Source organism: Rhineura floridana, chromosome 5 (genome assembly GCF_030035675.1).
Source record: "Rhineura floridana isolate rRhiFlo1 chromosome 5, rRhiFlo1.hap2, whole genome shotgun sequence".
NCBI classification, from domain to species: domain Eukaryota; kingdom Metazoa; phylum Chordata; class Lepidosauria; order Squamata; family Rhineuridae; genus Rhineura; species Rhineura floridana.
Genome location: NC_084484.1, coordinates 95,492,086 through 95,518,607, shown reverse-complemented (window position 1 = coordinate 95,518,607; position 26,522 = coordinate 95,492,086). Strand labels below are relative to the sequence as shown.

General features: G+C 43.1%; 1 protein-coding gene across 1 annotated transcript in view; it reads left to right on the top strand.

Annotated features, from left to right (window-relative positions):
* Positions 1 to 22,122, top strand: part of UBASH3A (ubiquitin associated and SH3 domain containing A) — a 32,352-nt gene extending 10,230 nt beyond the window's left edge. Inside the window, exons 6-14 of the mRNA XM_061629461.1 lie at positions 2,371 to 2,579; positions 4,711 to 4,822; positions 6,182 to 6,290; positions 6,710 to 6,832; positions 7,691 to 7,783; positions 10,331 to 10,475; positions 19,905 to 20,011; positions 20,573 to 20,679; positions 21,985 to 22,122. Coding sequence (XP_061485445.1) covers positions 2,371 to 2,579; positions 4,711 to 4,822; positions 6,182 to 6,290; positions 6,710 to 6,832; positions 7,691 to 7,783; positions 10,331 to 10,475; positions 19,905 to 20,011; positions 20,573 to 20,679; positions 21,985 to 22,122 — 1,143 coding nt within the window. The remainder of the gene's footprint in view (positions 1 to 2,370; positions 2,580 to 4,710; positions 4,823 to 6,181; positions 6,291 to 6,709; positions 6,833 to 7,690; positions 7,784 to 10,330; positions 10,476 to 19,904; positions 20,012 to 20,572; positions 20,680 to 21,984) is intronic.
* Positions 22,123 to 26,522: the final 4,400 nt, after the last annotated feature.

Genomic DNA, 26,522 nt, shown 5'->3' with positions numbered 1-26,522 from the left:
CTACTACATACCTTCCTCTATGAAATTAGAAAAACTTTTTGTGGGGGTTTAGTTGTTTAGGTTTATAGTACTCCCCTTTCTGATAAGCTTTTGGCAATGCACCACTTTATTTTCATTGCCAAAAAAGAATGATATCCTTTCTTTCAGTTTGGCTGTGTGTCAGTCTTGTCTGAAAAGTCATTTTGCATTACAGGAATTTTCTTGGGAGAGCCTCAAGCTGCTGGTGAGAAGAGAGGCCTCATCTTCCAAAATTTCCTATTTTGCTAGCAATATCTATGCCAGAGTTACTCAGACTCCTGACAAATGTAGCAGCCTTTCCTTCTGAATTACAGACTGAAGCCGCACATCAACGTCAACATCTTTATTTAGATGTATTAGTTGCTTGTTACCTGAAGGTCTCCACTCCAAGCAACTTACAACAGTGATAAAAACTAAAACAATAGTATCATACTATAAAAACAAAACAGGAAAAACAACAAAGCAATAAACAACAACACCCCCATACAGCAAAAGGAAGCTTTGACAGCATACTAATAACAGACAACATCATCTCAGTGTATCAGATGCCTGGGGGAAAAGGCAAGTCTTTACCTGGCCCTGAAAAGATGTCAAGGAAGGTGCCAGATGGACCTCAAAGGGAAGTGTATTCCACAGATGGGGAGCCACAACTGAAAATGCCCTCTCCCTTGTCATCACCCTCCAAGGCCTCCCTCAGAGGGAGGACCTGGAGAAGGGCCTCAGAAGAAGATCTAAGGGTCCAGGTAGGTTCATAGAGAGGGAGAAGCTCCAGAAGACATTGGGTTCCTGAGCAGTAAAGAGCTGTAGGGGTCAAAATCAGCACTTTGAATTGGACTCAGAAGCATACAGTGTAACTAGAACAGGATTGGTATTATATGATCTGTTCACTTTGAGCACATCAACAATTGGGCAGTCACATTATGCACTAATTGAAGCTTCTAAACTGTTTTCAAAGGCAGCCCCATATAAAGCACATTGCAATAATCCAAGTTTGAGGTTACCAGAGCATTACTGTAGCCAGGTTATCCATGTCCAGATGGGGTCACAGTTGGGCCACCAGCTTAAGCTGATGGAAGGCACTCCACACCACTGAGGCCATCTGTGCCTCGAGCAACAGGAATGGATCCAGGAAAACCCCTGAACTATGGAACTGCTTCTTCAGAGGGAGTGTGACCCCATTTAGAGCAGGCTGCACACCACTCAGTCGATTCAGAGAGATGCACTGTCTCACCTGCAGAATATGAAAAGGAGCTGTATGTCATTAGCATACTGATGACAATGCACTCCCAAACTCTGTATGACCCCACTCAGTGGTTTCATGTACATGTTAAACACTATGGAGGACAGAAGCAACTCCAGCAGGATCCCATACTGAAGAACCCACCAAGCCTAACAATATTCCCTAAGAACCACCTACTGGAACTGGCCATCTGCGTAAGAACAGAACTTTACTCAAAAAGATACCTGAAAAGATTTACCTTTAGTGTGCATGGAGTGAACTCATGGAGAAGAATATCTGAAAAGGAGAAGCAGCTTTCCAGGGCAAAATGGTGGAGAGGTCAGCACAATGGAAATGTACTGGCAAGAGACCCAGATTGGTTCCACCAGTGCATTTGCGCCACACCAGCTGCCTTACCCCTCTCCTTTCTGGTAAGCAACAGTGACTCACTTGATGGGAAGCTGGCATAGTGCCTCCATCCCACTCAGTGAGCCACTTCCACTGAAAAGGGCTTTTAGCTTCTTTTGTGATAAGATATCACACATCATATGACACATCATATTACCATAATCAGATAACTGCAGTTATGTTTTTAGTTGATCTTTGTTTTTACTATATTTTAATGTTTTTACTGTACGATTTTTATTCATTGTTAACCCCTTTGATGCATTTTAAATGAAATAGCTGTATGCAAATATATTTATAAATAATAAATAAATAACATGAACAGTAAAGCATGTGAGCTGTCTTTTTTCAGCCCTAAGGTTTCTCCTGATCTGATTGCTTTTGCTCTCATCAAGGCACACTTCCTTCTTCTTATGCAAGTTCTGTTGAAATCAATGGGACTTTGACAAGAGTCCTATGCACACACTTTTCTGGAACTAAGCTCCACTGAACTCTGTGGGATGTACTTCTGAGTAAACATGTGTATGACTGTATTGTTAGCTCCATATTAAATTATCAGCCTGCTTAATAAAGCAGAATTGTGGCCTAATGTCCATTGTTTAAAAGAAAATCAGAGCAGTGTATCAAATAACATTGAAGCAGATGTTAGCAATGTCTCCACGTATTCCTGGATTTAACAAAACATACCTCAATTCAACTTTCTCCTCTTTTTGATTGGTTTCTCTTAGCTTTTGAGAGCCTTGTACCAGTATAAGCCTCAGAACATTGATGAACTCATGCTGAATGTTGGAGATCTGATTTATGTTGACCGGGCACAACAAACTGAAGTTTGTGATGGCTGGGTCATTGGTATCTCTCATAGAACTGGATGCCGGGGATTTCTTCCTGAAAATTACACAGAAAAAGCCAATGAGTCGGATACCTGGGTCAAGCACAGGTTAGTGTTACTGACTTTCAGATTTCTTAATGGAATATATGCACACTTTACTATTCCATATTGTTTTCTATTGATATAATAAAAGGAGTTATGTTACTCTTCACTTTTAGTAGCTAAAGCAACCCTGTGTAGATAGATTGCTGTATAATGGACAGCAATATAGTATTCCATCATGTTGCATAAGTGCAGAAAAAGCACAGGATTTGTCATCCTGAGAATCTCAGTTTTATTTAGAAAAAGAAACAGTTTCTTGCCCTCATGCTAGGGATGGGGGGGGGAATTCAACACAGTTTGCATTTAAAGGTGAATCTACCTAATTTGCACTTTCTGCAACAATACACAAACTGAAAAACAGCCATCGTTTGAAATTTCTCCAAATTATGCAGTGCTGTCGTCCAACCAAGGAAAGTGTACAAAAATGCATATACTAAGGTAAAGTGTCCATATGAATGCACATATTAGTGAAAATAACTTACAAAAATGTGTTACATCGGGGGAAATTGCTTGGCAAAAATGTCTATATCAAACCAAATTGTATACACAAATGTGTACATTAGGAGAAATTAGTACTAAAATGCTGATGAATTTTCATGAAGACTTTTTAAAAAAAAAACATCATAAACTGATATAGAAATGTGGAGAACCGAACTTAAAAATAGAAAAATGAGAATCTGAGAGAAAACAAAATGGACAGATTTGCCCAGCCCTACCTCATGCCAATGAAGGCAGACATTGCATGATGAAACTTCCAAAGTGCGATGGGGCTACGGCCAGAACAGCTGTGCATTGCATGACGATTTGCCCCTCCTAATGACTAATGGAAACAGAATAAATGGGAGAGCGGAACAATTCTGAGGGAAGAAGACCTAGGTCATTAAATCTGATGCAGGTGTTAGCCTGAAGATGATCTCTATGGTACTGACTATAAACCTTAGAAGACCTTTCAGACTGCAGGGATTAGATGATGTTTAGTTCTCACACAAAGCGCAGGAAGAAAAGAGCCCTTACATACTTCCTGTTCAATGTATCACCAATATGAGGACCTATACTCACAATTATTTAAGCACAGGATAAACCTAGCCTATGTTGATTTCCATCGGTCTGTTCCATCACCTAATTTCTGGACTTGGCTTTTAGTGCTGCTCTCTAATTGTGGGTTAGCAGAAATGTGCTGAAAGCCAAATCCAGGGTATGACAACACATGCTTGTGTGCATGCACATACACACAGCCACAAAAGTGTTTCAAGAATTAATAGCAAAGCAACCAATGAACAGAACCAGGTCCAAATTTTATATAACTTTTCTTTAGCATGTCACTGCAGGCTCACTGAATAGAAACTAGAGTGAATTATGCATTATTTATTTATTAGATTTATATCCCACCCTTCCTCCTAGTATGTTGTCGTGGCCATCAAATGAGGAGATACCCTTATATGTAGTCTTGCATATTTGATGGCTAACGATGCTTCTTTAATGAATATTACCAGCAAGAAGATGCTTGCTTAATTAATACTGATGGATTTTTTCAAAGGCTGCTGGCTACAAACTCTGCTTGTTGTGGGGGCTGAAGAAAAATAATTTGCTAGACAGAGTGTGGCCATGAAGTAAACAGAAGTCTACATTTTGCAATTATGTAAGAAGGAGTTTGGAGGAAGGACTCCAAGGGTATGCTGTTTGCTTGTGAGAACTGATGCTGCTTCAGAGGCCAGCGTTATCTTTCAAAATGCTTTACAGTCTAACCTTATCTTCCTAAGTGCTTTGGAGATTAGCGTTGTCTTTCTAGTTCTTAAGTCATGGTCTTTCTTGCATGGTCTTTCTAGGTGCTTGTTTTTTCTCCTATGCTCAGCTTGAATGTTTGTAAATAAACAGATGTCACACACCTACCATACATCTCCAGTATTCACAAGAAAATGGCTGTGTGAGAGGCTGTCCCTCACACTTTCAACGGTATAAGGAAATTGGGAACTCAGTACAGCATAGTTGTACATCTGTAAGCTTTGCTCAGCATGGAGATGGCCTTTCTGTCACATAGTACAGACCTTGCATTTGGTTTCAAAGAGAAGTATGAGCTCAGATTTCCCAGAGGCTTTCTTATCCCTCTTAGTCACTGGCATCCAAATTTCCCTTGCAGACAATATATGTTCACTCTACATTCAGGATCACCTCCTAAGAATCAGCCTTGCATTCGACAGAAAAATGCAAATCCAGTGCAAAAAATTGCAGCAAAAATGCTTCCTCCTCAGGTAACTGGATTTTGAATATCTTCCTTCTATAATGTGTACATGAACATTAGTAATAGTAAAGCTGCTGTACAAAACAGGACTAAAGGGTAACATTATCAGAAGTGTGTAAGGAGGATTGCTATTTTCAGAAGTGAACCAGTTCTCAAAATCTTAGGTAAGGGGCAGGGGATCAGTGGCCCTCCAGATGTTGTTGGTCTTTCAAAGCCCATCAGCCCCAGCCAGCATGGTAGTCAAGGATGATGGGGAGTATTGTCCAACAACATCTTGAGGGCCACGGGTCTCCCAGTCCTAGGGCTATTTTATGCATTACATTTGGATCTCCACCATGCAAGCAGTTCTTCTAGTCAGGTTGAGAAAGCTTGTTAAGTTAATAGACTGTTTTGTACTCCTAGACGGTGTCCTCTTTTAGTGGAATTATCATAAAAGTTTTGTTGTTGTTATGTGCCTTCAAGTCGATTACGACTTACAGTGACCCTATGAATCAGCGACCTCCAACAGCATCGGTCATGAACCACCCTGTTCAGATCTTGTAAGTTCAGGTCTGTGGCTTCCTTTATGGAATCAATCCATCTCTTGTTTGGCCTTCCTCTTTTTCTACTCCCTTCTGTTTTTCCCAGCATTATTATCTTTTCTAGTGAATCATGTCTTCTCATTATGTGTCCAAAGTATGATAACCTCAGTTTGTAGAACCCACATTATGAGAATCTCAGTTATCCAATATAGCTAGCCATGTAACAACTATTAGCCATGATAGGTAAATGGAACATCCATGTACAGAGGCAGTATATCTCATACTCTACTCAGGAGCTTCTTAGAGATATCTGGTTCATTTCTTCTGGAGACAGAATGTGGTTCCCTTCAGGTGTTGTTGAACTTTGGCAAACATCAGCCCCAACCACCATGACCAATGGTTAGAGATGATGAGAATTATAGTCCAGCAACAAATTAGAGGGCCACAGATTTCCCATCTCACTATATAAACCAGACATTGGGTGGTATTCAATGCTAGTTCTACTTAAAATAAACCCATTGAGGTTAATAGACATGACTAACTTAGGTTCATTAATTTTAATGAATCTACTCTGAGTAGGGCTTAGTTGAATACAACCCTTTGTAGTATGACATTTAGTATGGCAATTCCTACATTCTTACCATGAGTTGAACTTGCATCATTGTCATAGTAAGATGATTGTCGGTGTCACTGGTTGACATGCTTAAGATAAAATGTATAGGAGTACCAGTTTGTAGATTCCATGCCGGTGCAGCCCATGTCAATAACACTTCTGCTCATGTATGCTTCAGATTGTCTAACAGTGCCTGTCATTTTAATAAACAGAGTTGTAATGCAATTTTTTCCAGCTTTCTAAGACAACCACAGTCCAAAGAGGCCTGTTGGTGATTCGCCATGGAGAAAGGGTAGATCAGGTGTTTGGGAAGTCTTGGTTACAGCAGTGTTTTGATGCAGATGGTAAGTAGAAGGTTGGGGATCTGATACAGCAGGTTTGACCTAAAGCAATGTATCATGTTAACAGTAATGAACAGCAATGAAGAAACAAAAATGATTAGCTCATCTGCTCCCTGGAAGCCCAATTGAGAATGGAAATGATCTCCCTATGAGCGCCCAAGTTTGCCTTTACTTTGAAATGGGGTTACCATGAATTAATAAAGTTTCACTTTTTTGGGCTGTGCATCACAGTTTAGAATCCGGTCCTTAGGCTAATATGGGGTGGGTGGGCATTATGTATTCTGAAAAGAGCTGAGATTGTACTAGAAAGCATTCTAAAGACAGCTAGGCCATAATGTATCATAGACAAATGTAAGACAAATAAGATTAGATTTGCTAAGACTGTTTGACACCAATAGTAAAAATATTCTGTTTTGTTCCAGGAAAATATTATCGAGCAGACCTCAATTTCCCCACCACCCTACCAAACCGAAAAGATGGCACCAAGAACTTTGAATATGATCCTCCTTTATCGTGTTGTGGTATTTTCCAATCTAGACTAATAGGTAACCTTTTAGTATGCTAATCAGAAATTGAAGAAGCAGAAGGAAGGGTTGGAGACCAGGATATTGGAAGGGCCACCACTTCCTGGATTACCCTGCCTGTCAATGACAGACATCTTCCAAAGCCTGCTCTGCATTCTGCCCCCAAGGCAGATACAGTTGGTAGTGGTGCCAGACAGTGGCAGCACCTCCACTGTAGAACAGTCTCCCAAGGAAGGTTAGACTGGCCCCTTTTGGGGGGGGGAGTTAAGCTTTCAGTATCGTTTAATTTTATTTAATTAAGGACTTGACAATTTGTGTTTTGTTTTGTTTGGGAATTTTTCGGCTTTGAATATTTTAAGTATTGATATTTCACTGTTGCAGGCTGCCTTAAGGGCTCTCTTTTTAGAGCTGAAAAGCGGTTTGGAAATGTTTGTGAAATAATAAAAATAAAATAAATGTAAACTCTCAGAGAACATTCAATCAATACATCTTAGGGAACTCTGGGAATTGTAGCTCTGTGAGGGTAACAGGGATTTCCTAACAACTCTCAGCACCCATAGGATGCTGGGATTCTTCCTAGGATTCTTTGGGAAAATCCAGGACAGTTTAAAGTGGTATTATAGTGATTTAAATGTACTGTGCAGATGTGGCCTTATTGAGATTTATATATTTCAACCACATTTCCACAAAGACTCTGGTAGTTTCTCCTCATTGTTTCCTCCTAATTGTTTAAAACCTTTTTGGTAACAAGTGACTAATAAGTTTTAATAATAATAATAATAAAATACAAACAGATATGTGTGAGAACGCGTTTTGCACCCATTTCTTCTTTTTATGAAGAGGGATTGTGTGTGTGTGTGTGTGTGTTCTCTTTCCCAGGAGAAGCTCTACTGGAGAAGGAAGTATTGGTTAGCTGTGTCTACTCTTCCCCAGCACTGCGCTGTATCCAAACTGCTCAGTGTGTATTAGAAGGTAGGTGACCTTTTCTTACAGGAGAGATATTTTGGTCTGGTTCTGGTTTAACACTAAACCATGGTTAACATTAACTACAATTAACATTAACAATAGTTAATAAACCACAGTTAAAGCTGAGGTGTCTAACAGATGGTCACTTAACAGAATAGTTAAGAACACTAGCAAGACCAGCTGAGCCTTGAAGGCAGTTTGCATTTTTTGCTGCTTTTCATTTGTGGCTGTAAAGCATTTGGGCAGTGACAGCTCCTTAACCACAAGTAGGAAGTCCAGGTTCACATATAGCACCAAATGTTAACTAAGGTTTATGAACCAGATATAAACCTTGGTTAACAAGTCACCTTTAATTGTAGTTTTAAAAGCATAATTAAGTTGCTGGCCTGGGTTCACACATAATGCTAAGCCATGGTCCTAATAAACTATAGTTTAATAAACTATCATTTAACATTATGGGTAAGACAGGCCTTTGAATCAATCACCACTGAACTGGCCTGTGGTTTGCTGGCAGTTGCCCTCTGACAGATTTTTTATTTTTAAACAGTTTCTTAGGGCCAACTCTACCATTAGCCCAAGGGGGCCACTTCAGGCAGTTGATTTTGGGTGCCTTGAACGGCAGCAAATTGATAATTTATTATTGTTTCATTTTTCTTTTACTGCCATGGAGGGATTTTATGCTCAGGTATCAAAATAACTTGACTGGCTTTGATACTATGCCCCTTGACTTGGGTGGGGGAGCATTTCCTGCTCCACCATGGCAGTAAAAAGTCTTGAGCAACCCCTAGGGTTGAGTGGGCAGGTCTTGTGCCTATAGGCTAAGAGGATATTCCTTCATGATTTGAAGAATGCCTTTTTTGTCTCTTTGTGCATCCCCTTCTAATGCTTCTCCTTCAGCTCAATTGCAAATGGCTCAATGCACACAAGCATTCTTGATCAAAGTTCATCTGCTTTCCAAGAATTTTGTCCCTACTTGTAACTTTGGTGCATGTGTATTGATGCATGCATTATGTGTGCATTATTGTATTGCTTCCTGAGAACTGTAGATTGGATTCATCTGTTCCAATAAGAAAGGGTTTTAGATCTAGATGGAGCACAACCACCATGTAAAATGTTTGCAAGATTTCTTGGGTGTCTGGTCGAATAGATCACACTAATCAGCATCAGCTTCAATGAGACTATGCAGATTCATTCATTCATTCATTCATAAATAAATAATATTTGTATGCTGCCTTTCAGGACACAACGCTCCCAAGGTACCTCACATCAGACCAGTGATGCAAAGATAATAAAAAACCCAATAAAAACACAATCCAAAACTAAAAACATTATACAGTAGCAGTAAAACAATAGAGAGCTGCTTGAAAGAAAGAAAAACGACACTTCTTTTAAAAAAAGACTGTATCTTCCTTATGGAGCCACAGCCAAAAAGGTCTCATGCCCACCAATCTAACCGATTTCAGTGTCTGGGGCCAATCTTTAGGCTTGGCCAGGTTCATATGGCCATAGACAGTCCTTCAAATAACCTGGGCCCTAACAGTTTAGGGCTTTGAAGGTCATTACCAGTGCTTTAAACATATCCCAGAAACAAATAGGTGCAGCTGGTACAGCGTAGGCATTATATGCTCCACCTGCTTGGTATCCATAAGCATCCAAGCAGCTGCTTTCTGTTTCTGAGCTGTCTTTAAACTCAGCCCCACTTAACAGCACAGAACAACAGTCTAGTATGGATATAACAATACATGTAACATTAAAGCACTTCTGTACATGCACCCCCTAAAGCAGCTGGCTTTATTGTTCCTGAAGCTTTGTGACAATCAGCAAGATTTTTATTGAGAGAAAGATGACATGCACCTTCTATGCATGCACCCACAAAACAGCTGAGTCCTTGAGTGCCTGGTTTGCTGAACATTGAGTGTGTATGTTCTAGAAGCTTGCTTATCATTCTAAGTTGGAGAAAAATCTTTTGGAGGAAATGGCACTTGTTTGGTAGTACAGCTGGGTATTATGAGTTTGATAAATTTGTCATTACAGATTTCAGTGACATCACTACTTTTGATATAGTATTAAGTGAGAAAGAGCCATTTCTCACTTTAGTTATTCTCTGGTTCTTTTTATTTGATTACCAAGAATGGGAAATTTGAATACAATTATTCATATCACTCCTATGAAAATGATGTTATGTGGCTACACTTTTGTTACCAATGAAACAGGGAGAGTTGCCTGTTGTTCTGAAAACTGACCCTTTACATAGTAATAGCCCGATGGAAATGTATTTTTTGGCAATGGAGTTCAGTGTTTAGGCAGTACACTTAGCAATGAAAACTGTGCCCCATTAAAATCTGGAGTGTGATGCAATAGTGATCCATAGAGGCACACTAATTGAAAACCATAACCCGAACAAAATAATTGACCTTTGAGACATGGCATATTCTAGTTGGCACAACAAAGGGGTTCATTAGTAAGATTTTAAAAAAAGTTTACTGAATGCATGATTCAGGCCTAAATATGGAGTTCTGTATTACTTTCTAATATCTGCTTTGATCATTGCAGGGCTTGATGTGGAACAAAAACTTAAGATTTGTATAGAACCTGGACTATTTGAATGGACTAAATGGGAGGCAGGCACAATTACACCCTCTTTTATGACACACAGAGAATTGACAGAGGTCAACTACAGTGTAGATACCACATACAAGTAAGTAAGTTCGGCAATTACAGCTGCCCATTTCTCATGGAATGTGAAGCCAAATCATGGCTTAGCGTGAATGAGCAAATGTGCGAGTTCCCAGAGTGAAGACTGTGGCTACTCTGCTCTTTTCCCCTGTCCTGCAGCTACCATGCTACTCAGGGCTAAGCCATGGTTTGGCTTAGCTTTATATCTGAACCTGGGCTTGTGGCTTGATTCCCCTAGACAAACCACAACTGGTATACCAAGAATAAATCTTTGTTACAGCTCGTTGTTTGTCTGGAGCAAGACAAACCATCAGCATGTTTCTAGAATAACGTCAAAATTTGATGGTGTGTGACTATGAAAGTGTGACCAACCAGTACTGAACCAAACACATACATGCCTTCCATTTATGGTCAACATAATTAACAGGATGTAGCAAGTGTGTTGTTATTAGGGATGGGTGAGAAATTAGATTCAGTTCACATTTCAAGCTGAATCTATCAAATTTGCACTTTCCAAAACAGTATGAGAACTGAAACATAGACATCCTTCACAATTTGCATTTATACAATTTGCAGTGTAGTTTGCCAACCAAACAATGTTTACAAAAATGCATTATGTTAAGGGAAAGTATATATAAAAACCAATCTTTAAATGAAAATAACATACAAAAATGCATTACATGACAAGCAAATGTTTGCAAAAATGTGTACGTTAGTCAAAACTGCCTACAAAAAATGTGTTTATTAGAAGAAATTTACACTAAAATCCTGGAGAGTTTTTCATGAGGATGTTGTTTTTAAATAATCACACATTGCTGCAGAAATGTGGAGAACTGCATTTAAATAAGAAACTGAGAACCAAAATTGACAAATCTTTCCATTCCTAGTTCTTATTCACTCAAGTAGCTGAATATTACACAGTCTCTATTCATTATCAACACTAGTAACAGTCATTTACCTGAATAGCAATTGAATGTAGGCCTGGCGCCAGTGCATGGCCAGGATGGTCCATGACCAATGGCTCCTGTGGCCCAGAAGGCCCACTGAGGGGCCCCTTCTTAGGGTGGGAGGGTAAAGTGACCCAACTCTGCCATGGATCATGAAACGGGAGCACCCCCCAATACAGGTGACATGGGCTTAAATAAGCCCACTGTCTCACCTACCTGTTGCATTAGTGCATCAGTGCATGTGCCTCATGTGATGGGCATGCATGCCTGCCATCACCCAAGATGGTGGGGGGGCATCCCTAAGGGGTTGATGTCCCCATCTCCATCTTGGGTGATGACAGGCATGCGTACACAGTGCATGGAGCATGCGTGAGGCAAATGGTGCTGCAGGCCCCAGCAGGCTTGTGGCCAGGGGCCCAGTCATACCTGGCACTGGCCTTGGATGGATGCACCAGAAGCCAACTTCTGATATGTTCAGCCAAGTTCTATTTGCTCCTGTAGTTATTGGCTACTACAGCATCCTGTAAGAGGCAGATCTGGCAGAACTGGACACGGATGCTTCACTTGCATCCTTAAGCATGAAGTAATTCTCTTGCTTTTGTTCTTTGCTAGCATATGAGGGTCCATATATATTGTTGGCCTTAGGATCAGATACAAGAGGCTTGCTTCTACCCAACTGAAAGCTAATTTTTGGTTGATAAATATCAAGGAAGGGCTTTTGCCCTTCTGCCCTACTCATGTGCTCTCTGAAGCCAGCTGATTGGCCACTATTAGAAATAGGACTTTAGAGGAGATGGACTTTTGGCCTGATCCAGCAGAGCTGTTCTTCTTAAGCCCTGTGTCCAGATGTGATGAAGGAACAGTGCTAATGTCTGGTATAAGCAAGCGCTGTGGTACAAAGGGAGGCCAATTAATTAAGAGGGCTTCTTGGGCTAGTGCGAGGGGGTGGGTGAAGACCAGATCCGTACTCTGTTGGTAGCACGTAGACCAGAGTTTAGAAATAGACTCTTCCAGTGCAATAAAACAATCTCTCCATTAATGAGCTAGAAAGCAGAAGGGAAGGTGAAGGTCAGTCTCAGGGCCGGTTCTAGGGCAGCCAGGTGAGGGCCCCTGCACTCCCCTTTCGCAATCCATGGCAGCAATCCTGCCGCAGATAGTAAGGCAGGAGCTTCAGAGCCGCCCACCATTCCCCCACTTCACCTACCTTTTTCTCTGGTGTTTTTTGTGGCTGCACATGCTGCGCACACAGGTTTGCCATCAATCAAGATGGTGGCCAAGGTTCCCCTAAGGGGCTGGATTTTTTATTTATTTATTTATTAAATTTATTAGTTGCCCATCTGGCTGGCTGCCCACTCTGGGCGACATGCAAAATAAAAACATACAAATACATTAAAACATTAAAAATCTCAACAATAATAATAAAGCCTAACCCACCCCAAAAGCCTGCCTGAAGAGCCAGGTCTTCAAGGCCGGGCAGAAGCTCATCATAGAGGGGGCATGGCGGAGATCATTTGGGAGGGAATTCCACAAAGTGGGGGCCACAATTGAAAAAGCCCTCTCCCTAGTTCTCACCAGTCTAGCTGTTTTAACTGGTGGGATAGAGAGAAGGCCTTTTGAGGCTGGTCTTGTTGAGCGGCATCCCTGATGATGTTGGAGGCCCTCCATAAGATAGACTGGGCCGAAACCGTATAGGGTTTTAAAGGTCAGAACCAACACCTTGAATTGGGCCCAGAAAACAACCAGTAACCAGTGCAACTCCTTCAGCACTGGAGTGATGTGATCTCGCCAGCGCCTGCCTTTAATCAGGCAAGCTGCCGCATTCTGTACCAGTTGCAGCTTCCAGACCATTTTCAAGGGTAACCCCACGTAGAGCGCATTGCAGTACTCTAGGTGAGAGGAGACCAGGGCATGTACCACAGATGGGAACAGATGGTTGGGAAGGTAGGGGCACAGCCTCTGTATCAGATGGAGTTGATACAGCACCACCCGGCTCACAGCCGAGACCTGAGCCTCCATGGACAGCTGGGAGTCAAGAATGACCCCCAGGCTGCGGACCTGGTCTTTCAGGGACAATTGTACCCCATTGAGCACCAGGTCAACATCCCCCAACCTTTCCTTGTCTCCCACAAACAGTACCTCGGTTTTGTCAGGGTTCAGCTTCAGTTTATTCCTTCCCATCCATCAACCAAGATGGCAGCAGAGGCTTCAGCCCCTTAGGCAAACCTTGCCCGACATCTTGATTGATGGCAAACCTGTGTGTGCAGTGCGTGCCGCCGAAAAAACAGCACAGAGAAAGGTAAGTAGAACAGGGGAATGGCGGGCGGCTTAGGATCTCCCGCCTGCGATCCGCTGTACCAATCCTGCTGCGAATCGCAGAAGGGGAGTGCCGGGGCCTGAGGCAGGCTGGTGCCCAAGGGCCCCGGCATGCTTGGGGCTGGCCCTGATCAGTCTTATCTCCATTGAAACTAGGGATTTTTTTGCAGAGAATATTAGATCTCTTGAAATGGTGCAGCTGATAATGCTGCCATTATGGTGTATAATATTGTCATATTATCTATGGTGTGAATTGCTAACCTTTTTTCTCCAAGGGCCACATTCTCTCTTGGCCAGACCACACATTATCATGCACACACAAGATGCACACACTCAGACACATGCACAGGCACACAGTCCCCTCCTCCTCAGCTGTTCCAAGCAGATCAACTGAGGGAGGGGTAATCACCCCCTTTCCACACATCAAATGATCAATCTGAAGATTGCGGAGGGGGATAATTGCATCCCCATCCAAATGTTGGGCTCCACTTATTCCAGTGCTGTGTCTACTTTATTTTTATTTTTTGCCACTGCTGCCAAAAATTATTTTATCGCTGGTACCAAAATTGGTGAGGTCTTGTGGAGGGGGACAAGAAAAATTGGCTTGTGGTGTCAGATCAGGCCTGAAAACAGGGGTTAGCCACCCTGCCCTGATCCAGTTTAGTGTCAGAATACAGTAGGGCCCCACTTATATGGCAGGTTAGGGACCAGACCTCCGCCGAAAAGCGAAAACTGCTGAAAAGTGGAACATCAATCAGCTGTAGCGCGGGGAGCTCCAGCTGACAGCACTTAGCCCCAAAGCTCTCCGCGCTGCAACTGTTCAATGTCCCACTTTTCCATACATCACCCTCTCCCCCACCCCACCCCACTCGCTTGCTCATTCACCCTCATTATGGTGGTGGAGTAGTGCTCGCAGATTGCAGGGAGGGAGCTGCCCGCTTGCCCACCCCTCGCCCTCTCACCCTCACCCACTCGCCCTCTCACCCTCACCCACTCGCCCTCCCCCCTGCCTGCTCACACACTCACTTTCCCTCCGCCACCTCCCTCAACAATAAAATGGTGCTGGACACCCTTCTCGGACTCAGCTGCTGAACGCATCATCAGAGCTTGGAAACGTTCCTTTTTTGAACTACAACTCCCATCAGCCCAACTGTAGTTTAAAAAAGGAATGTTTCCAAGCTCTGATGATGCACTCAGCAGCTGAGTCCGAGAAGGGCGTCGGGCACCATCAATTTGTGCACTCAGCATCTCTCTGTATTCTGGCAATTTTCCGCCACAAAAAAGGAACAAGCGCCAAACATATGGAACATGGATACAATTCAAAACCGCCGCATTAGCGAAGCGCCATGAAGTGAAGTGCCGGAAAGTGGGGCCCTACTGTATATGAAAGGTTTAAACAGAAATGTCTGAGAAGCAACTGTTTGGAAAGAATCAAGAGCAGCCACTGGTAATGTGGTGACACAGGGGATAGGGGATGAACACTTTAGAAACAAAGCAGCTCAGATTCTACATTTAATCACATTTTCAGAAGGTTAATAGCACTATGCATTATAGGCATAGAGAGTCTGCATGCTTTGCAAAAGTAGTTATTATTACACTCCCATGAACCATACTTAGTCTTCTATTTCCTAACGCTCTATGGGAATGTAGTTCTGTGGTTCAGTACAGTTTCTGCAAGTTTGCAAAACCTCAAACAGAACAGGAAACAATAGCAGGAGCTGGACTGATTGCATCTTTGAATCTTCTTCTTGGAATCCTGTTGGCAAATGGCCACTTTGCATAGCTCACCGGTGAAAATTGTTCAACTGATAAAAGTAACTTTGGTTGAACATACATGTGTCAGGGGGTCCTTATCTGTTTATTGTATTATTCAGCACAGAGCAACATCTTCAGCTTTAAAGGGAGTTGCTACCAAAATCCTTTCCTGCCCCCCCCCCTTTATATCACAAGCCATTTTGCAACAATGCTACTTTTGCAGCCCTGGACTTCTTAAGAAGGTCCTGGAAGCAAAATTTAGGTTGCTAGGTAGGATGCTGAAAGCCAGGACCTCCAAGGTGGCTTTCTCTGAAATGCTACCGGTTCCACGCGCAGGACCAGCCAGACAGGCCCAGCTTCGCAGTCTCAATGCGTGGATGAGACGATGGTGTTGGGTGGAAGGGTTTGGATTTGTTAGGCACTGGGGAACATTTTGGGACAAGCCGGGCCTGTACAAAAGGGACGGGCTCCACTTGAACCAGAATGGAACCAGACTGCTGGCACTTAAAATTAAAAAGGTGGCAGAGCAGCTTTTAAACTGACTGAGGGGGGAAACCCGACAGGAGCTGAGAAAGGTCCGGTTCGGAATAAACCTCCCCCCTGGGATAAAAAACAAAGAAATGATGAAATTTTAAAAGGGGTAGGCCTAGAAGTAGGCATTGTGAGAGCAGGGGCACAGGATATAAATTCAGAAGAGCAAAATTACCACAGGCCTAACCACAAGTGCCAAAGACAATTGAAGAGAGACACTGCTTACAAGTGCCTGTACGCTAATGCTAGGAGCCTGCGAACCAAGATGGGAGAACTGGAGTGCTTGGTCTTAGAGGAGAGCATTGATATAGTGAGCATAACGGAGACTTGGTGGAATGGAGAAAACCAGTGGGATACGGTTATCCCTGGATATAAACTATATCGGAAGGACAGGGAAGGACGTATTGGTGGCGGAGTCGCTCTATACGTGAAAGAAGGCATTGAATCCAGCAAGCTCGAAACCCCAAAAGAGGCAGACTCCTCCACAGAATCGTTGTGGGTGGTGATACCATGCCCCAGGAGGGACTTAATACTGGGAACGATCTATCGTCCCCCTGATCAAAATGCTCAGGGAGACCTTGAGATGAGATATGAAATTGAGGAAGCATCCAAACTAGGAAATGTGGTAGTAATGGGTGACTTCAACTACCCGGACATAGACTGGCTGCATATGTGTTCCAGTCATGACAAAGAAGCAAAGTTTCTAGATATTCTAAATGACTATTCCCTAGACCAGTTGGTCATGGAACCAACCAGAGGGACGGCAACCCTGGACTTAATCCTCAGTGGGGACCGGGACCTGGTGCGAGATGTAAGTGTTGTTGAACCGATTGGGAGCAGTGACCACAGTGCTATTAAATTAAACATACATGTAACTGGCCAATTGCCAAGAAAATCCAACACGGTCACATTTGACTTCAAAAGAGGAAACTTCACAAAAATGAGGGGATTGGTAAAAAGAAAGCTGAAAAACAAAGTCCAGAGGGTCACATCACTCGAAAATGCTTGGAAGTTGTTTAAAAACACTATATTAGAAGCTCAACTGGAGTGCATACCGCAGATCAGAAAAGGTACCGCCAGGGCCAAGAAGATGCCAGCATGGTTAACGAGCAAAGTCAAGGAAGCTCTCAGAGGCAAAAAGTCTTCCTTCAAAAAATGGAAGTCTTGTCCAAATGAAGAAAATAAAAAAGAACACAAACTCTGGCAAAAGAAATGCAAGAAGACAATAAGGGATGCTAAAAAAGAATTGGAGGAGCACATTGCTAAGAACATAAAAACCAACAACAAAAAATTCTGTAAATACATTCAAAGCAGGAGACCATCTAGGGAGACAATTGGACCCTTGGATGATAAGGGAGTCAAAGGTGTACTAAAGAACGATAAGGAGATTGCAGAGAAGCTAAATGAATTCTTTGCATCTGTCTTCACAGTGGAAGATATAGGGCAGATCCCTGAACCTGAACTAACATTTGCAGGAAGGGATTCTGAGGAACTGAGACAAATAGTGGTAACGAGAGAGGAAGTTCTAAGCTTAATGGACAATATAAAAACTGACAAATCACCGGGCCCGGATGGCATCCACCCGAGAGTTCTCAAAGAACTCAAAGGTGAAATTGCTGATCTGCTAACTAAAATATGTAACTTGTCCCTCAGGTCCTCCTCCGTGCCTGAGGACTGGAAAGTGGCAAATGTAATGCCAATCTTCAAAAAGGGATCCAGAGGGGATCCCGGAAATTACAGGCCAGTTAGCTTAACTTCTGTCCCTGGAAAACTGGTAGAAAGTAGTATTAAAGCTAGATTAACTAAGCACATAGAAGAACAAGCCTTGCTGAAGCAGAGCCAGCATGGCTTCTGCAAGGGAAAGTCCTGTCTCAGTAACCTATTAGAATTCTTTGAGAGTGTCAACAAGCATATAGATAGAGGTGATCCAGTGGACATAGTGTACTTAGACTTTCAAAAAGCGTTTGACAAGGTACCTCACCAAAGGCTTCTGAGGAAGCTTAGCAGTCATGGAATAAGAGGAGAGGTCCTCTTGTGGATAAGAAATTGGTTAAGAAGCAGAAAGCAGAGAGTAGGAATAAATGGACAGTTCTCCCAATGGAGGGCTGTAGAAAGTGGAGTCCCTCAAGGATCGGTATTGGGACCTGTACTTTTCAACTTGTTCATTAATGACCTAGAATTAGGAGTGAGCAGTGAAGTGGCCAAGTTTGCTGACGACACTAAATTGTTCAGGGTTGTTAAAACAAAAAGGGATTGCGAAGAGCTCCAAAAAGACCTCTCCAAACTGAGTGAATGGGCAGAAAAATGGCAAATGCAATTCAATATAAACAAGTGTAAAATTATGCATATTGGAGCAAAAAATCTGAATTTCACATATACGCTCATGGGGTCTGAACTGGCGGTGACCGACCAGGAGAGAGACCTCAGGGTTGTAATGGACAGCACGATGAAAATGTCGACCCAGTGTGCGGCAGCTGTGAAAAAGGCAAATTCCATGCTAGCGATAATTAGGAAAGGTATTGAAAATAAAACAGCCGATATCATAATGCTGTTGTATAAATCTATGGTGCGGCCGCATTTGGAATACTGTGTACAGTTCTGGTCGCCTCATCTCAAAAAGGATATTATAGAGTTGGAAAAGGTTCAGAAGAGGGCAACCAGAATGATCAAGGGGATGGAGCGACTCCCTTACGAGGAAAGGTTGCAGCATTTGGGGCTTTTTAGTTTAGAGAAAAGGCGGGTCAGAGGAGACATGATAGAAGTGTATAAAATTATCCATGGCATTGAGAAAGTGGATAGAGAAAAGTTCTTCTCCCTCTCTCATAATACTAGAACTCGTGGACATTCAAAGAAGCTGGATGTTGGAAGGTTCAGGACAGACAAAAGGAAGTACTTCTTTACTCAGCGCATAGTTAAACTATGGAATTTGCTCCCACAAGATGCAGTAATGGCCACCAGCTTGGATGGCTTTAAAAGAAGATTAGACAAATTCATGGAGGACAGGGCTATCAATGGCTACTAGCCATGATGGCTGTGCTCTGCCACCCTAGTCAGAGGCAGCATGCTTCTGAAAACCAGTTGCCGGAAGCCTCAGGAGGGGAGAGTGTTCTTGCACTCGGGTCCTGCTTGTGGGCTTCCCCCAGGCACCTGGTTGGCCACTGTGAGAACAGGATGCTGGACTAGATGGGCCACTGGCCTGATCCAGCAGGCTCTTATGTTCTTAAGAAGGAAGGATGTGATATAAATTTAATTAATGAAAGAAATAATAAAAGAAAAGAAATTTAACAGAGTGAAACTCAGGGCTAGCAGGATGCTGTGCCAATGAAATTACATGAGATAGTGAGAAGGTTGCAATCCAAGCCACTTCCTCCGGAGAGAGAGAAAAATGGTTCACTTAAACACAGCATTTTTCTTTCTTTCCAGAGAAATCAGTTTGGACTCAACGCACTGGAGGAAGTGCCTTAAAACTGCTGCCTCTGCAGAGGGTCTCTGCAGAGACTTCAAAGGGGCTCACTGTAACAGCTGATCAGCGGCTACATCATGTCTCTTGATTGGCACTGAAAGTATGCCTTAAAGGAGGTTGCTATTACTGCCAATCAGCTGCTCAGTGCTTATGACAACCTCCTTTGAACTTTGACAGGTATAAATCAATGATGTCATTATGACATCAGGTGATTGACAGGTGGGTGGTCCTGCTCACCTATCAAAGTTGGTTTACAGGGGTTTGGGAGATATACGAATCCGGCTGACTGGCCACATCCGATTCCCCACCCCTGCTCTAAATGACAAATATTCTAAAACCACCAAGCAGGTTTAGTAATGAAGCAGGGATTGGTATTCAAATGTTCCAGACTTAATGTGTCTTTTACGGCAACAAATGTTAACCAAGTGGATTTCATTAACAGATGTAATTGTCCTCTTTCTTCTCTGATGCCATCCGAAGACTATGAGGATTATGTTAACAGATGCTCTGCGAGTATCAAACAGATTGTTGGCTCCTGTGCAACTGAAGGTAACTCTTTGTTAACTCTTGATTTCATTATTTTGTATGTTCAGTGACAGAATCACAAGCAAAGATTTGCCATATGAAATTGCCTGTATGGCTGCTAAAATATAGGAGGTTTATAATATGTGCAGATCTGAGTGCTCTCAAGTATTTCTTGTACTATTCACACCCTGTACTTCAGGCATGGGGAACCTTTTTTCAAGCGGAGGGCCACTTTCCCTTCTGGGCAACTTTCCAAGGGCCACATGCCAGTCAGTGGTGGGTGGGGGCGGGGTCAAAGGCCAAAGTGAGCAAAACAATTAATGTAGATTTTACCTTTGTACAGTAGGTTAGTTTGTACTCCCACACCTCCATCCAGACAAGCAAGAGTCATTATCTAAGTTCAAGGGTGCATCCCAGCCAGGTAAAACACTTAAGGAGGGTGCAAAGCAAATCTAGTGAGGTGTGTGGCCTGAGGAGAGTCCCAAGGGCCAGATACAAGGGCCCTGGAGGGCCACCTTTGCCCCCCTGACCTGAGGTTCCTCACCCTTGCACTACAATTCTAAGGAGATGCATTTCTAACAATAGGCACCATCCTGATTGTTGCCCATGGCTCATCTCTAGATTCGTTCACCAGACCATTAGTGGGTCTCCCTGCCAGAAAGAACAGTGACTTTGCCCAGTTTGTTCGGAAGGTAAGGAGATATATGCTTCTCTAAATCACACGGTTGTTTAGGTTTGTTTCTCTAATGTCCGTGACCACGAGAGATTAAGATTTGGTTAGCAGTAGGGTCATAGCTCAGTGGTAGAGGACATGCAGAGAGTCCCAGGTTCAGTCCCTGGCATCTTCAGGAAGGGCTGGGAAAGCGCCCTGCCTTAGATCCTGGAGTCATTGTCAGACAGAGTTGACAGTAAGGGGCTGGATGAACCAGTGGTCTGATTCGGTATAAGGCAGCTTTTTATCTTCCTGTTCTCCATTCATATACATGTGTGTACACATTCACTCTTAGAAACGTAGGAAGCAGCCTTTTATTAAGGCAAGAGTATTTGCCCAGCTAGATCAGAGCACCGAGATTTCAGGCAGAAGTCTTTACCATCCTCTGATACCTGTTCCCTTTTAATGGGAGTCAAATCTGGGATGGAACTATGCCCTTTTCCTTACTCTTGAAAATTGCTGGAAGCAGAAGAATTTGGCTGGCAGTATCTTTAGTGCTATTGATAAGGCATGTGAAGGAAGGAACACACAGAGGCATCACTAGCGGGGTGCAGGGGGTGCGGACCACACCTAGGTGACACCATGAGGGGGGTGACACCAAGAGCTGCCCCGCCCCGCGCCGTTGCCTGGCAAAGGAGCCGAGAAGCGCTCCGGGTCAGTGTCAGAGCAGCCAACTCCTCCTCGGAGGTGGGCGGGTGAGACCGGGAGCAGCGTCGGCAGGGCAAGGGAGGCGCGCCAGCGTTCCCAGGCCTGCTTCTCTGGCTGGGTGCCCCTCCGGCATGCACCCTCCAAGGGGCATGGACAGGGTGGCTGGCCTAGCACGCATGCGCGTGCTCAGCACAAGATTTGGGGGCTCACCAAGGGCCCCCCGGCACCCGGTCCAGTGTGCACCAAAAGCAGGCGCCCGCTCGCTGGCGGTGAAGCCGGGACGGGCCTTCCACCATCAGCCTGGAGGATGTGGTGAGCATGCACACACATGCGTATGCACGGCCAGCCACCCCCATGCATGCAACGGGGAGGGCGCGCGCCAGAGATCTGCACCCCCCGCACTCCCGCTAGTGACGCCGCTGGGAACACACAGCACAATTACTGGATCTCCTGAGTCACTTCCTTTCTTCAAGCCTTAGTAATCCATTATTTATGTCTTTTAAAAGTCTCAAGTGACTTGCCCCTTCTCTTGGGTAATGAAAGCTATTCAGTTATCTCATGGTAGTGTTGGCCTATATGGGGTAACTTTCCTTCTTGCCATAACAAAACCCTCTTGAAATCTTCTCTACTTTACTAGATACCTTCATTGGGCATGTGTTTCTGTGAAGAGCTTAAAGAAGAGAAAAAATGGCAAATGATTAAGCCACCGGTCAAGATGTTAACCCATGGAGCGAATGCTGCATTCAATTGGAAGCACATCCTTCTGGACAATTAAGCAATGTGCACTCACTTGAACTGTGGATTTATATTTTTCTAATTCAACAGAATCTCACTGTTAACCCAAAGCCCTGCTCTGCATTCTGTTTCTTGGTCATAGCCAAGTAATGGAGTGGAACTCCTATGTGGAGAGAAAGAGATCCTCTTTACTTTAAATTTTCAGTGAAACACATTTTTTTCATTTTTCCCAATCAGGAAGAAAATTCAGCCAAGAAATAAAATCCACCCATTTCACTTTTAACTACATTTCTACTATAATAAATAGGAGTGGAGTTTCCTCCGATCCCACACTGGCTTCCATCAAATAACTTCATCAGTAATGAGATACAGGAACGGTTAAATGCCTTACAGTTCATCTTAAGAAATAAGCTCAAGTGTTTTGTTTTGCTTTTGCAAAAACTGTGTTGCTGATAATATCAACTTCACATTTCAGTTCAGCAGAGCTTGGAAGATTACTTTTAAAAAGTAATAAATTACAGTTACAGTTACATGGCCCAAAAAAGTAGAAATTACCGTTACAATTGCAATTGCTCTGAAAGTAACTGATTACTTTACTTTTCCTCCAAAGTAATCACTACAATTACATTTCACTTACTTTTTTAAAAAAGCCTACAAGGTGCTGGCCTTGGCTGCTGCACATCTAAGTAGCCTAAAACTACATTAAAAATAAACACACACATACAGAGGTAGTAGAATAATTCTTTTTATGCATAAGGTAGCAATGGTGGTCTCTCCGCTGGTAAGGGTGGTGGGGAGGGAGGCTGAGGCCACTGCTCAGATCTTTGCATGTCAAACCAAGTGCCACCCCCCCCACTCAGCCAGCAAGCATAATCTCTCTCACTTAACCACCTCCCAGACCCTGCCCTGCCACCAACTAAGGGACACTCACTCAAGCAAACATTTTCCCCTGAGATGCAAAAAAGTTAAAATACTGCAAATGCAGCACAGTAGCCAGAGAGGGTGGTGGTGGCCACTTTGTGTGGCATGTGCAAACAGTATTCACACACACACACACATACACATCTTGTCATCTTTCACCTCCACAGTTCTTTATCTCCATTCTGCTGCTGCCTCCTTCTCCTCCTTTATCCATGTTCTTGACCTCCAGATCCTTTTCCCCTCCACTCCATTCTTCACCACCACTATCCATTTTTTTAAATAATTGTTTTCTCCACTCCACCCCGTCTCACTCTCTGCCTCCTCCCTCGTCACCTCCTACCCATCCACAGAGCATGAGGAAAGAGCAACACTGCACAGAAGCCCAGTTTGAGGCACATGATTTTCATCCACAGATCAGAAGAGCAGAAGACTTCCCCTGTCCCCCCCCAGTAATGCCCAAAAGTAATTCTGGAAAAGTTACAATTACTCCACAAAAGTAGTAAAATTACTCCTAGTTCTATTACAATCAAAATGTAAAGGAATTACCCACCCATTACTCAAAAAAGTAATGAATTAGAAGTAATTCGTTACTTGTAACAAATTACTTCCAAGCTCTGCAGTTCAGTATTTACTGGAGATTTCCTGAGATAGCATTCATGTGATAAAATAATGAGACCACTACTTTTGATTCCGTTTGCATGTAAGTCTAAGATAAGACACCTCTCTCTCTCGCTCTCACTCTCCCTCCCTCTCTCTCTCTCTCTCTCTGAACATAAGAAGAGCCTGCTGGATCAGGCCAGTAGCCCATCTAGTCCAGCATCCTGTTCTCACAGATGCCCATGGGAAGCCTGCAAACAGTGCCAGAGCTCCACACACACCCCAGCAATTTCCAGCAACTGCTATTCAGAAGCATGCTGTCTCCGACTATGGTCTCTTTCTCACTTAAATCCATACACAGTGTGTTTTTCGCAGACACATTTCCATTTCCCCTCTAGTCGTTCTCTCCTTTTCTTGCTAGCAGGTGGGAAGTGTTCAGGATAGCTCCTGGGTTACAGTCACTTTGGAGAATACTATGGATCAGGCTAGGTATACAGGCATAGAGACAGTTGTTTGCTTTAAAAAGACACAAGTACCCGATACACACACACACACACTTTTTTATGCACTGTTGTTGTTAGGAAAACAAGTTTTTGCAGGATTTTGAAACACTAAAAACCTTTCCAAAACCAGTTTATTGGAGGCAATAGTGGAATGAGTGTGGGCAGGGCACCATGAGCAACTATGCTTCTCTCAAGTTCTTAAACCAGAGGTGGGGGAACCTGTGGTCCTCCAGATGCTGTTGGATGACACCTCCCATCATCTCTAACCATTGGCCATGCTGGTTGGGTCTGATGGTAGTTAGAGTCCAACATCTGGAGAGCCACATGTTACCCACCTCTGTCTTAAACAATGCCTCTCTCATGTCACACTCTTAGGAAAAGTTGTCTGTATCCCTGTCTTTTTTCACCTGCTTAGGGTCACCTTCAGACAACCTATTTATTGAGCATTCATTTTGATTTGTTTGCACAAACTTTGTGGGAGGTTACATGATGGTTGTTTATTGAGCATTCATTCTGCTTTGTTTGTATGATTATACAATGTTGCATCAAATAATTGTTATCCCATACCTTTCAGTGCATTTTCCATCACTTTCCTTTCTGCAAAAAGTCTAATTTTTAAAAAGCAAGTCTGCTGCACAACAGCTTCAAATCCACTTCTGTTGCATAACCTGAATTTGCCAGTATGCACTTATTTTATTTATTTATTTTATTTATATTTTGCCCTTCCTCCCAGTAGGAGCCCACTTGAATCTGTCTTAAACAATTCCTCTCTCGTGTCACACTCTGGGAAAAAGTTGCCTGTATCCCTGTCTTTTTTCACCTGCTTAGGGTCACTTCCAGACAAGCTATTTATTGAGCATTCATCTTGATTTGATGAATCACAAAACAGCACACAAAACAGTGGAAGCATTCAAGTATATCAGTGAAGAGGTTCCAACTCTGCTGCTGCTTAACATCCCAAGCCTAGTCAAGTCAAAAAGAACTGCCACTATGCCCCTCTTTAAGGGCCCTGCCCTTTCTCTCAACAAAACGTTTACTGTCTTTCGGCTTCTATAATCATGTTCTCCTAGAAAACCCCAAGAGGCATTATCTCGTGTATGCCTTATACATAACTCCTGATGTGTCCCCTGGGCAGCAAACAATAACCTCAGGACTGGCCCAAGACTACAGGGCTATTTCTGCCAGAGACAGAGCAGAAAATGCCTTCCCACACACACACACATGTCAAGGTACATAGTGCCAAAGGCTGGCCAAGTTTGACACCTTACGCAGAAAACCCCACAAGTGTCTCTCCCGGAGAATATAAAGATACAATAATAAATCATTAAACAACTAACAATCGGATGCCCTTTCATGACACCCAAAATCAGATGCCTGATGGGGCCTATTTGAAATCAGGATTTGGATTACATTAACAGAAGCCAAGAGCCTTTGCAAGATGGTCGATGAAAATGACGAGGACAATCAGTCTGGTCTATAGTCCTGAGGCACAATTAAAGCTCACATACAACTGCATTGACTTTGGAATGATTAAGCCAAGATGCTGAGAGAGTTTTGAAAATTCATTCTTAAACTTGTAATTTGAGAACACTTGTACAGCAATCTAGGGTGACATCTAGTGGAGCACAGTGAAAATGAAATCATCTAGCATGCCTGTTTGAAAACCTTATTTGGAATACACCCTGCTCAGGCCTGCTTCACACAATGCAGTCCAAAAGAATTAGTGGAAAGCTGAACTGCAGTCCGCAGTCCTGTAGTATGTTCTGTATCAAACATGTTTTAAAAACATATATTTGTATTTAATATACATGTTTTCTTTGCACGGTCAGTTTCTGATAAGAATATAGTACATGAGTCAGTCCCCATTTATTTCCAGGTAACTTATCAGAGCTGGCAGGGGTAGTTGCAAAGGAAAATGATCTGTGTTCTTAGTAGAAGAAAGGGAAAAAATATAAGCTTGATTGATTTAGTGGCTGGGATCCATGAGTCTAGGCATGCCTGTGGGAGTTTTGGGGCTTATCCATGTGGGAGCATTTCTTCGTAGCAAATGTTTCGGGGCTTATCCATGTGGGAGCATTTCTTTGTAGCAAATACACTGCTTTTACCATCATAATAGATTTGCAAAGTCCACACCACACCCAATGGTAGCTTCAAATCCGTTGTTTTCCATTCACACAAGTAGGCATTCCTCTGGGAAAGATTAGTGTTGCTGTTTCCTTGTGGTCCTGCCTCTAATTGTACATTTTTATTCCCTCTGGTTGTTCAGTTACTGGGCATGTGCAAATAGTTTTGACCCGCACAGTATTTCCACTCCCTCCTGCCCCCACCACTTCCTGAAGTTTGGGGTTGAAAAGAAGTGGGGTCATCTGCCCCCCCTTTCTCCACTGCCCCTTATTTTTTTCTGAGTTAATTTTCCCCC